At 40.0% G+C, this 15,512-nt stretch overlaps 1 protein-coding gene across 8 annotated transcripts in view; it reads right to left on the reverse strand.

Annotated features, from left to right (window-relative positions):
• znf438 (zinc finger protein 438) overlaps nucleotides 1–15,512 on the reverse strand; it is a 263,069-nt gene that overhangs the window by 104,317 nt on the left and 143,240 nt on the right. For 7 of the 8 annotated variants that reach the window (XR_012100042.1, XM_073054776.1, XM_073054775.1 and 4 more), the window contains 2 exons: nucleotides 11,051–11,139; nucleotides 9,515–9,591 (listed from right to left, as the gene is read on the reverse strand). Coding sequence is in view for 6 of the 8 variants with exons in the window: in XM_073054776.1 (XP_072910877.1) it covers nucleotides 9,515–9,591; nucleotides 11,051–11,139 (166 nt within the window). In the remaining 2 variants the exon portion in view is untranslated. Of the gene's footprint in view, nucleotides 1–9,514; nucleotides 9,592–11,050; nucleotides 11,140–15,512 lie in introns of those variants that run through there. The other variant, XM_073054779.1, reaches the window with a different exon arrangement.

The following is a 15,512-nucleotide window of genomic DNA, read 5'->3' on the forward strand; positions in this document are numbered from 1 at the left end:
AGTTTTCAGAGTGTGAATGAACTGATTTAATTTGCAACTTTTTACAAAAGGGTCAGATCGGCATCTTTTTTCAGATGGGTTGAATTAAAGTGAAAAGCTGAGTGAATGGTGAATTGCTGAGTATATAAGGGAGACTAAAGTTATTGACTATCTACAGTTGGGACACTGATGTAATTAACATTCAATGCGCATGCTGCAATTTACAAGGATTTATTTCCCTTGCCTCTCTCTTGCTGTTTCAGCAATATGTACAAGGAATAGTGCAGTAACCCAAATAATGTCCATGCAGACTTTCAGGGAATGGAGACTCAACCAAACAAGAAAAAACGATAAACAAAAAAGAATAAAGAAGGTTATCAATGCAGGAATCCAGCCAAGGAATAAAATCTAGTCAGTCTCCCATCAACTTCAAACACCTACATTGACTTAATACAAATTTTATCATAGTCCAGATATGATAAAAGATAACATGAACAGCACAAGAGTTACCAGACTACACAAGAAAAACGTTTAGTTGACCAGGTGGGGTTTAACTTCTGCAGACTGAAAAACAAGACTTGTGGCAATTGGATCCTGGATTTCCTCACTTGTAGATTCAGTAAATTCAGATTGGCAACATCTCTTCCATGATCTCCATCAGCCCAAGTGCACCACAAGGCTGTGTGATTAGCCCCCTGCTCTGCTCACCTTACACCAATGACTGTGTGGCTAAGCACAGCTCCAATACCATATTCAAATTTGCTGATGACCCCGCTGTTGTGGGCTTAATCAAAGGTGGTGATGAATCAGCATACAGGAGGGAGACTGAAAATCTGGCTGAGTGGTGTCATAACAATGACCTCTCACTCAATATCAGCAAGACCAAAGAACTGACTGTAGACTTTAGGAGAGAGAAAAACCAGAGATCCATAAGCCAGGCCTCATAGTCCTCAGATTAATCTCAGGGTTGTATATGGTGACATTCATGTACTTTGAAAATAAAATTTACTTTGAACGTTGAACTGCCTGCAAAACAGGCTACACATGTACAATGTTAACAGCACCATTGTCAGCTAACTTAGTCATACAACTCAAGTTGTTCAAACTTGATATTTATGTCACTAATTTGTGCTGACTTTTGTTGACAGGTCATAATTTCCAAATACTAAATGGAGATTTAAACGTTAACTCCAGGTTATCACATACTGTCTTAACCTGTATTTCTTTATGTTAAACAACACTTAGCAGAAGTAATGGATAAAGCAAAGGCAAAGAATATAACGGACTTCAATGTCCCAACTATCTACAACTGCTTAATTAATGACCCTCCAAATTTCACTAGATCAGAAGTGGAAATATTGCCTGAAAATTGCATACGTCAATTTCATTCAAAACTCCTCAGCAAATAAACAAACCATATTTGTATATAATTAGAACTAGACAAAATTCAGGCATGGACTCATAAATGGCAAAAATATGCTCAGCAATGTCCATCTCCCACATATCGTTCCAACTATCTACCTTTGACTTTGAATGGCATTATGATCACTGTGAACACATCAATAGTGGGTGTCATCACTAACCAGAAACTAAACTGACCAAGATTGGGAAATACAGTGGCTGGCTTTCTTGTCGCAAGCAAATCCTGGCATCACAAAGCCTTTCCACCATCTACAAGGCACTAATCAACAGTGTGATGGAATACTCTCCATCTACCTGGATAAGTGTCCTAACCACTGCCTTTAACGTTCACGCAGTCTACCAGAGCAAGGTGACTTCATATGTACCATCTACAGAGTACATTTCAGATGCTTATTTGGTAACTGTAACCGCATATCTCAAATCTGCAGTATCCATCACCAAAGAGGACAAAGGCAAGAAGTGTGTGGCAACATGACAATCTGCATTTTCCCCCTCCAAGTCATACATGATCCTAACTTGGAATGGTTACAACAATTCAGTGTTGCTCCATTTTAATACTGAAACACCTGAACACACCGAGCTAGTTACCTCCACCACCTAATCAAGGACAATTAGGAAAGGGAATAAACTCTGAACTTGCCAGGAACATGTAAATCCTGATAGTTTTTTTTTTAATTCCATCATTACAAATCCTGATTGTCAATAGACTTATTGAAGAAAATTACTCCTGGGGTATGTTGCCGTTAAAGTGATGTAATTTTTTTGTAGCCTTTAGAACAGACCATGGTCTAGTAATGAATTACAGGAAATGTACTCGAAAAAGACTCAGTTTAACAAAAGGTCACAAAATTTTAAAAAAAGAAAAACCTCAATAAAAACTTTTTTTTCTTTTGCATCACCAGACTGAAAGGATGGGTGGTGCCAGAAGACTGCATATACATTTACAGAAAGGGAGAGGGATAAACCCAGGAACTTTAAGATAGTATAAAGTCACACTGGAGAATGGTGGAAATATACAGTGGTGTTCTCCGCATTACTATTAAGCCCCACTGTTTCTATTTAGTCACACATTTAATAATCTGGATTTGAGTACATAGGGCAGAAATTCAGCATTTGTTGCTGGCCAAAATTCTTTCTTTTCCTTTGGATTGACATGGTTGGAGATCTTGCAATCATCTGTGATCTCAGTCAATACAATTGGATAACTCCTGACAGGCCTCCTCAAGTTACAGAAGTTGGAAGATAGGCACCAGCTTGAAATCTGGAAATTATTTCTGACAGAGGATGTCAGAAAGGCATCAATCTCTCTGGTACAGTCTTACAAATGTCACAATTACCTGTAGAAAACTATAATCTGTTGAACTGTAACAGATTATCCAGTCTGCTCTGGGTAGACAACAGTGTACGAAATGGTTACAGACTTGAATTCACATTAATTCTTCTGCAACGCATACAAGCAAGAATAAATTACTGTTCGGCATGAGTGTTTTAGGCGAACAATAAAATGAAAGGCTAAAAAAGATTTTTATTGGCTAAAGATCCTTTTATTTGAATAAACAAAATGAGGAAATTTGACTGGGGTGACTCACCGTGATAATTGTAATGCTCATAAGAATGTTTCTATTTATGTACAACCTACATCGGTATTGTCAGTGAACCTGAAATGATGTCATATTACAGGAAATCACAATCTCCTGCAGGGAAAGAGATTATGAATAACAATCCAGACACATGAGTTTTCAACTGTCCCAGAGCTGGTTTAGAATGACTAAACATATATACCTTTATGAACATCTGTATCAAAGTTATTGAAATGAAGAGAATACATTAATTAAAAAATAATTAACAAGTCCAAATAGCTACTGGTAAAAAACAGATTGAACTGTGTCATGTTAATCAAATCAGTCAAATTACTGCTAAATTTTCGGCAATAAACAAATAGAGTCGAAGGTACTAGACAAACTTTCCATATACCAACTTCTAAAGTGCTTTCTGAAAGCTCAGGTCTCTGTAATTGTTACTGTAAACATTCCCTATCTGGAATGCAGATGTCAAGAATGTGCAATTCACTCTATTTCAGAAATAATATTTCCATCTTTGTTTTTTCTCTTCTCAAGCATTGTCTACGACTTCAGAACTTCTACAAGATGTCCAAGATAAAGATACAGCCAACACTTTGTTATGAATTAGCATATATAAGACCATAAGACATAGGAATAGAATTAGTTCATTTGGTCTATCAAGTCTGCTTTACCATTCCATTATGGCTGATTTATTATCCCTCTTAACCCCATCCTGCAAACTTCCCCTCATAACCTTTCACACAATTAATAATCAACAGCCTACAAAGCTCCAACTTAAATATACCCAATGACTTGGCCTCCACAGACATCTCTGCCAATAAATTCCACAAATTTACTACCTGCTGGTTAAAGAAATTTCTCATCATCACCGTTCTAAATGAATGCCCTCTATTCTGAGGCTGTGGTCTCTGGCCCTGGATCTCCAACTAAAGGAAACATCCTCTCCACATCCACTCTTATGTAGGCCTTCCAATATTGAACAGGTTTTAATGAGATTTCTTCCTCATTCTGCTAAACCCCTATGAGTATAAGCCCAGAGCCATCAAAAGTTCCTCATATTTTAACCCTTTCATTCCCAGAGTAATACAAGTAAACCTCCTCTGTACTCTCTCCAACATTGGCATATCCTTTCTCAGATAAGGGGCCTAAGGCTGCTCACAATACTCCCAAGTGTAGTTTAACCAATCCCTTCTATAGCCTCAGCATTACATCCTTTCTATTATATTCTCGTCCTCTCAAAATGAATGCTAACATTGCATTTGCCTTCCTTTCATAAACATTTAGGGAACCCTGCACGACAACTTCCATGGCCCCATCGCATCTCTGAGTCTTGAATTTTCTCCCTATTTAGAAAATAGTCTACACCTTTATTTCTTCGACCAAAGTGTACAACATACACTTCCCTATACTATATTCCGCTTTCTGCCACTTTTTTTTTGTTCATTCTCCCAACCTGTCCATGTCCTATTGCAGACTCCCTGCTTCCTCAACATTACCTGCCTCTCCACCCATCTTCGTATCATCCGCAACCTTGGCCACCAAGCCATCAATTCCGTCATCCAAATCACTGACATTAACGTGATAAGGAACAGTCCCATCAACAACCCCCGTGGAACACCAAGAAGTAAAAACGTGCAGATGCTGGAAATCCGAGCAACACACACAAAATGCTGGAGGAACTCAGCCGGCCATACAGCATCGATGGAAAAGAATAAACAGTCAATGTTTTGGCACGAAACCTTTCACTCAGGACTGGAGAAAGTAAGAGCAAGAAGGTAGATGGACGGGAGGAACAAGTGCAAGGTTGCAAGTAATCGGTGAAACTGGGAGAGGGGGAGGGGTGATGAGAAGAACTGGAAAACTAATAGGTGAAAGAGATAAAGGGCTGGAGAAGGGGAAATCTGATAGGTGAGGGTAAAAGATTGTGGAAGAAATGGAAGGGAGAGGAGCACCCGAGGGAGGTGATGGACAGGTAGATAAGGTGAGAGAGGGAAATGAGAATGGGAATTGTGAAGAGGGGGGGAGGGGGCAGTTGCCAGAAGTTTGAGAAATCGATGTTCATGCCATCGGGTTGGAGGCTACCCAGATGGAATGCAAGGTGTTGCTCCTCCAACTTGAGTGTGGCCTCATTGTGGCAGTACAGGAGGCCATGGACTGACATGTCGAGTGGGAATGGAAAGTAGAACTGAAGTGGGTAGCCACCAGGACATCCCGCTTCTTCTGGTGGGTGGGGGGGAGGAGGGGGTGGTAGGTGCTCAGCAATGCTGTCTCCCAACCTACATCAGGTCTCAGTGATATACAGGAGGCTGTACAGGGAGCACTAGGTACAGATGACCCCAACAGACTCAGAAGTGAAGTATCACCTCACCTGGATGGACTTTTTGGGCCCTGAATGGTGGTGAGGGAGGAGGTGTAGGGAGAGACTCCTAATGAGGAGGGAGGGAGATCGATAGGGAGGAATGAATGGAAAGGTAAGTTGTATTGGGAGTGATCTGTAGGAAAAGTGGGAGAGAGTGGAAGATATGCTTGGTGGTGAGATCCCACTGGAGATTGCCGTAGTTACAGAGAATTATGTGCTGGACGCGGAGGCACAGGATATATACATCCCAAAGAGGAAGAAGTACTCTTAAACACAAGATGATACAACCATGCATAACAAACAAAGTCAAAGCAACATAAAAGCCAAAAAGCGATAGATACTCTATTGTTCCTAAAGGAAATTAAAGAGTCACTGTAATCAAGTGCACAGATATACAAATACTAGAAGAGAAGAAAGAAAGAATAAAAAATAAATTACCTCCAATAGTTTAATAGGAGGAGGTCATCATTTCCCTAGCTATAGGAAGACTCATTATAAAGCCTAACGGCCGAGGGTAAGAATTACCTCACATGCGCTCTTTGGAGCAGCGCAGCTGTCTTAATCTGTTACGAAAAGTGTTCCTCTGTTCAGCCAAGGTAGCATGCAGAGGGTAAAAAACATTTCCAGAATTGCTAGGATTTTCTGTAGGGTCCTTTGTTCTACCACAGCCTCCAGTGTGTCCAGTCTGACTCCTTTAACAGAACCAGCCTTTCTAGTCAATTTATTGAGCCTGTTGGCATTCATTATCTGTTTTGATGCCATTGCCCTAGCACACTAATGCGTAGAAAATTGTTCTGGTGACAACAGACTGGTAGAACATGTGAAGGAGAGGCCTGCATACTCCGAAGGACCTCAGTCTCCTCAGGAAGTAGAGGTGACTCTGGCCCTTCTCATACACAACCTCTGTGTTGGTGCTCCACTCAAGTCTGTCATCCAGGTGCATCCCCAGGTACATGTAGGTCCTCACCATCAATAGTAACCGTGAGCAGTGCAGGCTTAGTCTTCCTAAAGCCCATCACCATCTCCTTTGTCTTACTACTGTTGAGCTGCAGATGATTCAGCTTGCACCATTTGACAAAGTCCTCCACCAGGACCCCGTATTCATCCTCCTGCCCTCCCTTTACACACCAAATTATTGCTGAGCCATTAGAGAATTTCTGCAGACGACATGACTCAATGTTGTATCCAAAGTCTGGGGTATACAAGATAAAGAGGAAGGGAGCCAATACGATCCCATGGGGCCCAGTGCTGCTTATAGCCATGTCTGACGCACAGCTCTGAAGCTGCACAAACTGCGGTCTGTCAGTCAGGTAGTCCATTATCCAGGATACAATGGAAATGGCAACCTGCATAGAATGAAGCTTCTCCACCCCACCCCTGTATCGTATTGAAGGCACTTGAGAAATCAAAACACATGATCCTCACAGTGCGGCCCTGCTTACCCAAATGGGAGTCGGCTCTGTTCCACAGGTAGATGACAGCATCATCGACTCCAATATGCTCTTGGTAGGCATACTGCAGGAGATCAAGTGCTTATCTGACCAGGGATTGGAGGGGAGCCAGGACCAGTGACCCTGGGGTCTTCATGAAGTGCAAGGTCAGGTTCACTGGATGTATACTAGACCAACACAGAGGACATATAATTGAGCAAAAATTAGTGGGAGATTAGGGGATTGGGAAGCTTTTAAATACCAACAAATGGTAACTTAAAAAGTTACTTCAGTAAGTTAGCCAATTATATTAAAGAGAGTACCAAAGGTTTCTTTAGATGCACCAAGTGTAAAAGAGAGGCAAGAGTGGATATCAGACCATTGGAAAACAATGCTTTAGAGGTAGTAATGGGAGATAAGTCAAAGGTAGATGAACTAATTAAGTATTTTGAATCACTTTTTATAGTGGACGACAAGCAGTATGGTGCAAGTTCCAGGTGTCAGGGGTCATGAAGTGTGTGAAGTTACCATTGCTAGACAGAAGGTATTTAGGAAACCGAAAGGTCTGAAGGTAGATAAGTCACCTGGACCAGATGATGCACACCCCAGGGTTCTGAAAGAAGTGGCTGTAAAGATTAGGGGGGCATTAATAATGATTTTTCAAGAATTTCTAGATTCTAGAATGGTTCCAGAAGACTGGGAAATTGCAAATGTCACTTGACTCTTCAAGAAGGGAGAGAAGCAGAAGAAAGGGAATTATAGGCCAATTAGTCTGACCTCAGTGGCTGGGAAGATGTTGGAGTCGATTATCAAGGACAAGGTCTCAGGGTACTTGGAGGCACATGATAAAATAGGCTTTAGTCAGCATGGATTCCTCAAGGGAAAATATTGCCTGACAAATCTGTTGGAGTTCTTTGAAGAAACAACAAGCATGATAGACAAAGGAGAATTTATTGATGTTGTGTACTTAGATTTTCAGAAGGCCTTTAACAAGGTGCCACAAATGAGGCTGCTTAGCAAGCTACAGGTCCATGATATTACAGAAAATTTTCTAGCATGGATAAAACAGTGGCTGATTGACAGGAGGCAAAGAGTAGGAATAAAGGGAGCCTTTTCCGGTTGACTGCTGGTGACCACTGCTGTTCCACAGGGGTTCTGTGGTGCGACTGATTACTTTTACATTACATGTCAATGATTTGGATGATTGAATTGATAGCTTTATTGCAAAGTTTGCAGACAATATGAAGATAGGTGGAGAGGCAAGTAGTTTTTAGGAAATAGGCTACAGAAGGACTTACACAGATTAGGAGAATGGGCAAAGAAGCGGCGGATGGAATACATTGTCGGAAAGTGTATGTTCATGCACTTCTGTAGAAAAAAAATGAAAGGGTTGACTATTGTCTAAGTGGAAAGATAATACAAAAGTCTGAGGTGCAAAGTGATTTGGGAGTCCTTGGGCAGGATTCCCAAAGGTTAATTTACAGGTTGGGTCTGTGGTGAGGAAGCCAAGTGTGATATTAGCATTCATTTCAAGCGGACTAGAATATAAAAACAAGGATGTACTGTTGAGATTTTGTAAAGCACTGCTGAAGTCTCACTTGGAGTATTGTGTGCAGTTTTGGGCGCCTTATCTTAGAAAGGATGTGCTGGAGAGGGTTCAAAGGAGGGTTCAAAAATTATTCCAGGATTAAATGGCTTGTCATATGAACAGCATTTGATGCCTCTGGGCTTGTTTTCACAGGAATTAAGAAGAACGAGGGGTGACCTAATTGAAACCTAGCAAATGGTGAAATGCTTTGATACAGTAAATGTAGAAAGGATGTTTCCTATGGTGAGAGTGTCTAAGACAGAGGACACAGCCTCAAAATAGACAGGTGTCCTTTTAGAATGGAGATTAGGAGGAATTTCTTTAGCCAGAGAGTGGTGAATCTGTGGAATTCATTGCCATGGGCAGCTGTACAGTCCAATTCTTTATGTATATTAAAGGCAGAGGTTGATAGATTCTTGATTGATGCAGGGGGAAGATAGGTTGGGGCTGAGAAGAAAAATGGATCACCATGATGAAATGGTGGAGCAGACTTGGTGGAGCAAATGGCCTAATTCTGCTTATGGTCATATCACTAATTCTGGACCAATTCTCATTGCACTAGAAATGTACTAATAAAAAAAGAGCAAAAAGCACTTACTAGATACTTACCTTGAGTCTCAGCATGTTCTTACCTAAGCCTGTTGAGCCAAAGCCTGACCACTCTAACACAGGCCCACTCGAACAATGGCTGCTCCCAGAATGACTGCTCTGCTTACGGTTTGCTTCTTTTTATTGGCACAACTGAAACTCACTCCCAATGAGACTTGAACTTTTCAAATGGCCCCCTCCCTAAAATGATCCTGCTCTCTCACTCACTCATATGAGAGCAAGGTCAACATTAGAAGAGAAGGGAAAAATCAATTTGGTGTGCTTGCCACTAAGTGCTGTCAAACAACAACTGAAACTGTACTTCTCATATTATCCAAGGACTAGATCAAGTTTAGTTGCAAGTTACTGTGCTCAAATGCTCACCACAGGCAACGCACACAATGTAGATTGGAGCACCATATAAATTGCTAACTTCGTTACAAAAAAAAGCAGCAACAAGAACATTAGCATTGAAAGTAGAGAATTAAGCAAATCTGCTCTAAATTTAATTTTTGACTGTCTTGATCTTAATGTTTAGATTTCAATGTTTAAAATTAATACTGACTTGATTTCATTTTGAAGAATTCCTCTTTGATCAGATTCTCTTGTGATATCTTCACCATGGAGCATTGGCTTTACATCCTGTATCAAGACAAAAATTTTTGGAATTAAGTATTTTTCCCAAATTTATGATTTCTGGTCAGAATAAACAGTATGCACATCAAAAAAGAAGCAGGGGCAGGGCAAGTTTTTGAATGGACACCTTTTCCTATTATCTTGTTTAATCCAGTATTACCTGACCACTTCAAAAAAAAAGGGAAAGCAATTTAACAATCCAACCATCCATTTATTAATTTGGAGATCCAGCACCATAACAGGCCATTCCAGGTAACAGAATGGGATAAAAAGATAGGAAGAGTGCAAAAATGAAGAGGAGGAGAAGGAGGTGGTGAAAAGGATATCGAAATGTGATTTTGGAAAGCAATGAGTGTTGCTCTAACATTGTTAGAGTTCCTCTAACAGTGCAACACACCATAGTACTGCAATGGGCAGTTTAGATTACACTGGACAACAAAGATTTTCCTTCTTTAATACTGTTGGGTGTACCTGAGAGATTTTGGGAAGGTGATCATGAAAATCACCATGAAATTTACCTATCACGCACCATTTTTTTAAAAATCGCCTATATTTGTTATTTCAATTCAAATCAGAATACCTGATGTCAACATTAAGGAATTCATTTTTGTGGGTCCACAAATCAAACCAGTCATTAATGAAAGGCAATTCGAAGAACTTCTAGTGGGTCTGGAGAAAATCACCTGGAAGTCATTTAAGGATGTTGTTGAAAATTTTCTTGGCAACCACAGAGCACTAAACTATGTGCAGCTTGACAACATGCTTCAAGCAGACAAAACCATGAACTGCAACTAAAAATTCTATTTTTGCATTCCCATCTGGTCATCTTCCCTCCAAGCCTTGGTGCTTTCAGTGATGAGCATCTCGGGAAGTTGCACCAGGACATTGTGGTCATAGAGAAATGGTATCAGGGCAACTGAAATCCATCAATATTGGCTGAGTACTGTTGGACACTGAAGCGAGAAGCCTCAGATGCTGAGCACAACTGGAAATCTTCTACAAAACATTTTTAGGTTAGTTGAACTATTGCAAAGCACCAGTACCTTGTTTCTCCAAGGTCCCACATGATACATGTAGTCTGAAATTATACTTGTGTTCAGCTTCATGCGGTCTAGCATAACCAAAAAAAGATTCTGAGGAAGCAACACTTTCAAAACAATTGTTGTCCAATGTTCATGTCCTACAGAGGACTTTGTTTCCAACATCATGTGAATCATAAGGGGCACATCTATCAACCGTTCAGTTAACCCAAAGAACAAAGGTGTAGATGATTATAGTCCTTCGTTGATAATCACATACAGATAATAAATAAAATTGGCTGTGCAACTTGCTTCAATTTTATTACAAGTTTTATTAGGCTTTTTTTTTGTGTCCTGGCTCATGGGTGAAATATTTATTAGTAAAACCACAGGAGAAACGAGAGGAAACTATATTTAAATAAACCAAATTTACTTCTGTTACTTACTTGAAACACCATTTCTTTCTTTGCAGACTCTTCACTAATTTCTTTAAAACAGACATTTGGATCTTCATTCATTAATATTTGTTCCTTGGCTGTGAAAACAATTCAAGAATTTAGATACCATTAGAAAACAGTGATGAGTAATTGCTACAATCTCTGCCAAAACTGAGTCGACACATTTTCTTGAAGAGCAAGATTCTTCTATGTCCAACTGAAGTTCCTCTGGAAGTGGTACAATACCTGGTTTGAGTACTCTTCCATCTTATCATATAATAAAAGGAATGCAGAGATAACAAAAAATAGTGCCAATGTCACTGATCAGCACAAAACTGCCAACAGGCACAGTGCTGAAGTGGCATAACTGAGCAACAATCAGCTGGTGATGGACAACCTGCGATGATAAAATGATGACGAAGAACAGCCAACTCCTTCACCAATAGAAAATCAAATAAATTTTCATATACAAATTCCATACTTGAAAATTAGGCAATGGATTGAACTGTAAAGCCAGTGACCCATGGCTGAATTTCACCACTTCCCTAAACACACATCAGGCAACACCAGAGGCCATTAATGAGCTTCAAATCCTGGACATAACCTTACAATTAGATCTGCAACATTAAAATGCTATCTAAACTGTTGCTGAGAAAATGAAAAGACAATGCTTGATTAGGACCAATTCCACTGACGGAAATTTGGAGAAACAAAACATTTTTGACCCAGATGTGCTTTCTAGTTCATTTAAGATTAGATCAGACACGATAGTGCAACATAACTTGGTTTGGAGAAATGTAAGTCTCCTCAGGTAATGTTTCACTCGAATTCTAATCTAAACATACAAGAAACATGAACTCTGCAACAGGGGTGACTTCAGTCATCAATACCCAGCATCCCACACACTTTGCCAAGCTGACTACATGGTAGGAGTCTAAGAGCAGATCAGACCAATTTGGCACATCACTTTTCCTGTTATGCATTCTACAACAATTTCTAACTGATACCTAACAACCATGTTATAAAACCTTCATTTAGGGCATCTTGAAGTAGTGATGTTCAACATGATTTGTTTCTAAATGGAACTTAACATTAATAACTGCAGTATTGAAGCAAGTTCCTCACAACCTCTCCTGACAGAATGCCTGGTCAACATCGACCAATCACTGAACATGTTCCTGGCTTGTAATTTATGTTACCAGTTGCACCTTGCAAATTATATTCCTCTTTCAAAGGTGCTTCTTCTTGCCCATTTGTTACCCTCCTTCAAGAGGAAATCATGCTGATACATTTTTCAGTTCATAATAATAAATAAAATGTTAATAATTAATGCCAATCATCTGCCAATCTGCTTCCTACCTAACAAAAGAGGATTTCAAGGAAACTACATCTACTACTAATACAAGAACATGTTCCCACATGTATATAACTAAAACTCATGACTCAAGATAATTTAAAGCAGTGGGTAGCAGAACTTTATAGATCAACAAGACACCAAGTTCTATCCCTGATCAATGGAGTTAGTTCACCTCACTAAGACAGCCCTAGTTGAAAACAACTGACAACTCAAACAAAGAAAGGGGAAATTAATTTGGATTGGAATTTAAACTGTGAATGCTAGAAATTGAAAAACAGGAACTACTAGAAACAGTTAAATGTTCAAGCAGCAAATACGGAGAGCAAAACAAAGATATCACTTAATGTAAGGACTCAAGTGAATAATGACTACATGTGTGAGATCAAAGACATGGGCCATAATGTATGTAGAAAACTGGCTGGAAAATTCACACAAACATCAGGTTACCTACAGATGAAGAGTCTGAGAAAGTGACAAGGGATTACATTTGATTACAGGGTATTATGAAACAATTCTTCATATAGATAACTAAGAGTATTTGAACAACCTTCCTAAAAATCAATTTTGTTCTGAGGTTGTTTTCAACTGCATCACCTCACACCTGCTCTTATAATTAAAACAAACAGAAATATTAAACATCATTGCAGTATTCACAGGGTTTAGCGATTCAGTTACCTGCTCAGATTCACAGTAGGATAAAGGCCATGCCTCATGGGTCCTCAAAATATATCCTGTTTATACCATACATTGAAAGTTAATTATGTAAATAAACCTTAAACGCAGCTTGTGTTTAAAGAGGCAATATATTCCTTGGTGGTTTGGCTTCCAGCGCACCTGTTATAGTAGGTGTGCTAAGTATTTTAACATAATTCTGGGTTTACAAATTTATTCCTTAAACAATTCCTTCAAAATGAGATTTTTAACGAACACCTGAGCAAGCAACAAATTACCAGCTATTAGCAAGTCATGCTTGCTGCAGACACACTGTGGCCATTTTATTAGGTACACCTGTACACTGCTTGCTAATGCAAATATCTAATCAGCCAATCATGTGGCAGCTACTCAATGCATAAAAACATGCAGACATGGTCAAGAAGTTCAGTTGTTGCTCAGAACACACATCAGAATGGGGAAGAAATGTGAAACTGGATACCAGGATATCTCAGATTGTGTTCTTGGCATTCTTAAGTGGGAGGGTGAACAGTTAGGAGTCATGGTCCATTTAGGTGCCAATGATATGGGTAGAATGAGTGATGAGGTTCTGCATAGGGAGTTCAGGGAGTTGGGTGCTAAGTTAGAGGACAGGTCCTGCAGGGTTGTGATCTCAGGATTGATACCTGTGCTACTTGCTGGTGAGGCTAGAACTAGGAAGATTATACGGTTTAATACTAGGCTAAGGAGTTGGTGTAGGAGGGAGGACGTAAGAATTTGGATCATTGGTCTCTCTCCAGGGAAGGTGAAACCTGTACAGAAAGGATGGTTTGCAACTGGACTGGAGGGAAACGAATATCCCCATGGGAAGGTTTGTTAATGCTGTACAGTGGGGTTTAAACTAGAGTTGTGGGGGTTAGAACCAGAGTACCAGAACAGTTAGCGGAGAGTTGTGGCAGCAGATATTGGTAAGACCTCAGACAAAGTAAGGAATCAAAAGTTTGTGCGTGGTTTGACAAATCGAATAGGTTAAATTCAAGACTGAAGGTGTTGTATCTGAATGCGTGTAGTATACGGAATAAGGGAGATGAACTTGCAGCATAGTTGTAGATTGGCAGGTATGATGTTGCAGGCATCACTGAATCATGGCAGAAAGATTATAGCTGGGAACTTAATGTCCATGGATACGCAATGTATCAAAAAGGAAGGCAGAGGGGTGGCATTGCACTGCTCGTTAAATAAATAAAACGAAATCATTAGAAAGGGGTGACATAAGGTCAGAAGGTGTTGAATAATTGTGGATAGAGCTAAGTAACTGCAGGGGTAAAAAGACCCTGATGGTAATTGTATATAGACTCTCAAACAGTAGTAAGAATATGGCCAACAAATTCCAATGGGAGATAGAAAATGCATGCCAACAGGGCAATGTTACGATAGTCATGGGGGACTTCAATATGCAGGTAGATTGGGAAAATCCAGATGGTGCTGGATTCCAGCAGGGGTAATTTCTAGACTGCCTCAGATGGCTTTTTAGAGCTGCTCGTGGTCAAGCCCACTAGAGGATCAGCTATACTGGATTGAGTGTTGGTGTAATGAATGAGAATTGATTAGAGAGCTTAAGGTAAAAGAAACTTGAGGGTCAAGTGATCATAATATGATCGAATTCACCCTGAAATTTGAGAAGGAGAAGCTAAAGTCAGATGTATCAGTATTACAGTGGAGTAAAGGGAATTACAGGGGCATGAGAGAGGAGTTGGCCAGAATCAATTGGAAAAGGACACTGGTAGGGATAACAGCAAAGTAACAATGGCTGGAATTTCTGGAAGCAATTCAGAAGGCACAGAATATATACGTCCCAGAGGGGAAGAAGTATTCCAAAGGCAAGATGATACAACCATTGCTAACAAGAGAAGTCAAAGACAACAGGAGTTCAGGAGCCTAGAGCTAATGTTGCAGCTATATAGGACCCTGGTCAGACCCCACTTGGAGTACTGTGCTCAGTTCTGGTCGCCTCACTACAGGAGGGATGCAGAAACCATAGAAAGGGTGCAGAGGAGACTTACAAGGATATTGCCTGGATTGGGGAGCATGCCTTATGAGAATAGGATGAGTGAACTCAGCCTTTTCTCCTTGGAGTGACAGAGGATGAGAGGTGTCCTGATAGAGATGTACAAGATGATGAGAGGCATTGATCATGTGGATAGTCAAAGGCTTTTTCCCAGAGCTGAAATTACCAGATCACCTGATCACCTGAGCTAACAGGTTCAAGAATACCTCTGAAAAATGTCAAACTTTGTATAGCACCGAATTTCTTTTCATCGCTATTACTCAAGTCACTTTTTATTGTCATTTTGACCATAACTGCTAGTACAGTACACAGTAAAAACAAGACATTTTTAAACTCAATTTTAAACTTACTGAATGTAATACTTTACAAAGAGTTACACAAAATACTTTAAAGTC

This window comes from Hemitrygon akajei, chromosome 8 (genome assembly GCF_048418815.1).
Source record: "Hemitrygon akajei chromosome 8, sHemAka1.3, whole genome shotgun sequence".
NCBI classification, from domain to species: Eukaryota; Metazoa; Chordata; class Chondrichthyes; order Myliobatiformes; family Dasyatidae; genus Hemitrygon; species Hemitrygon akajei.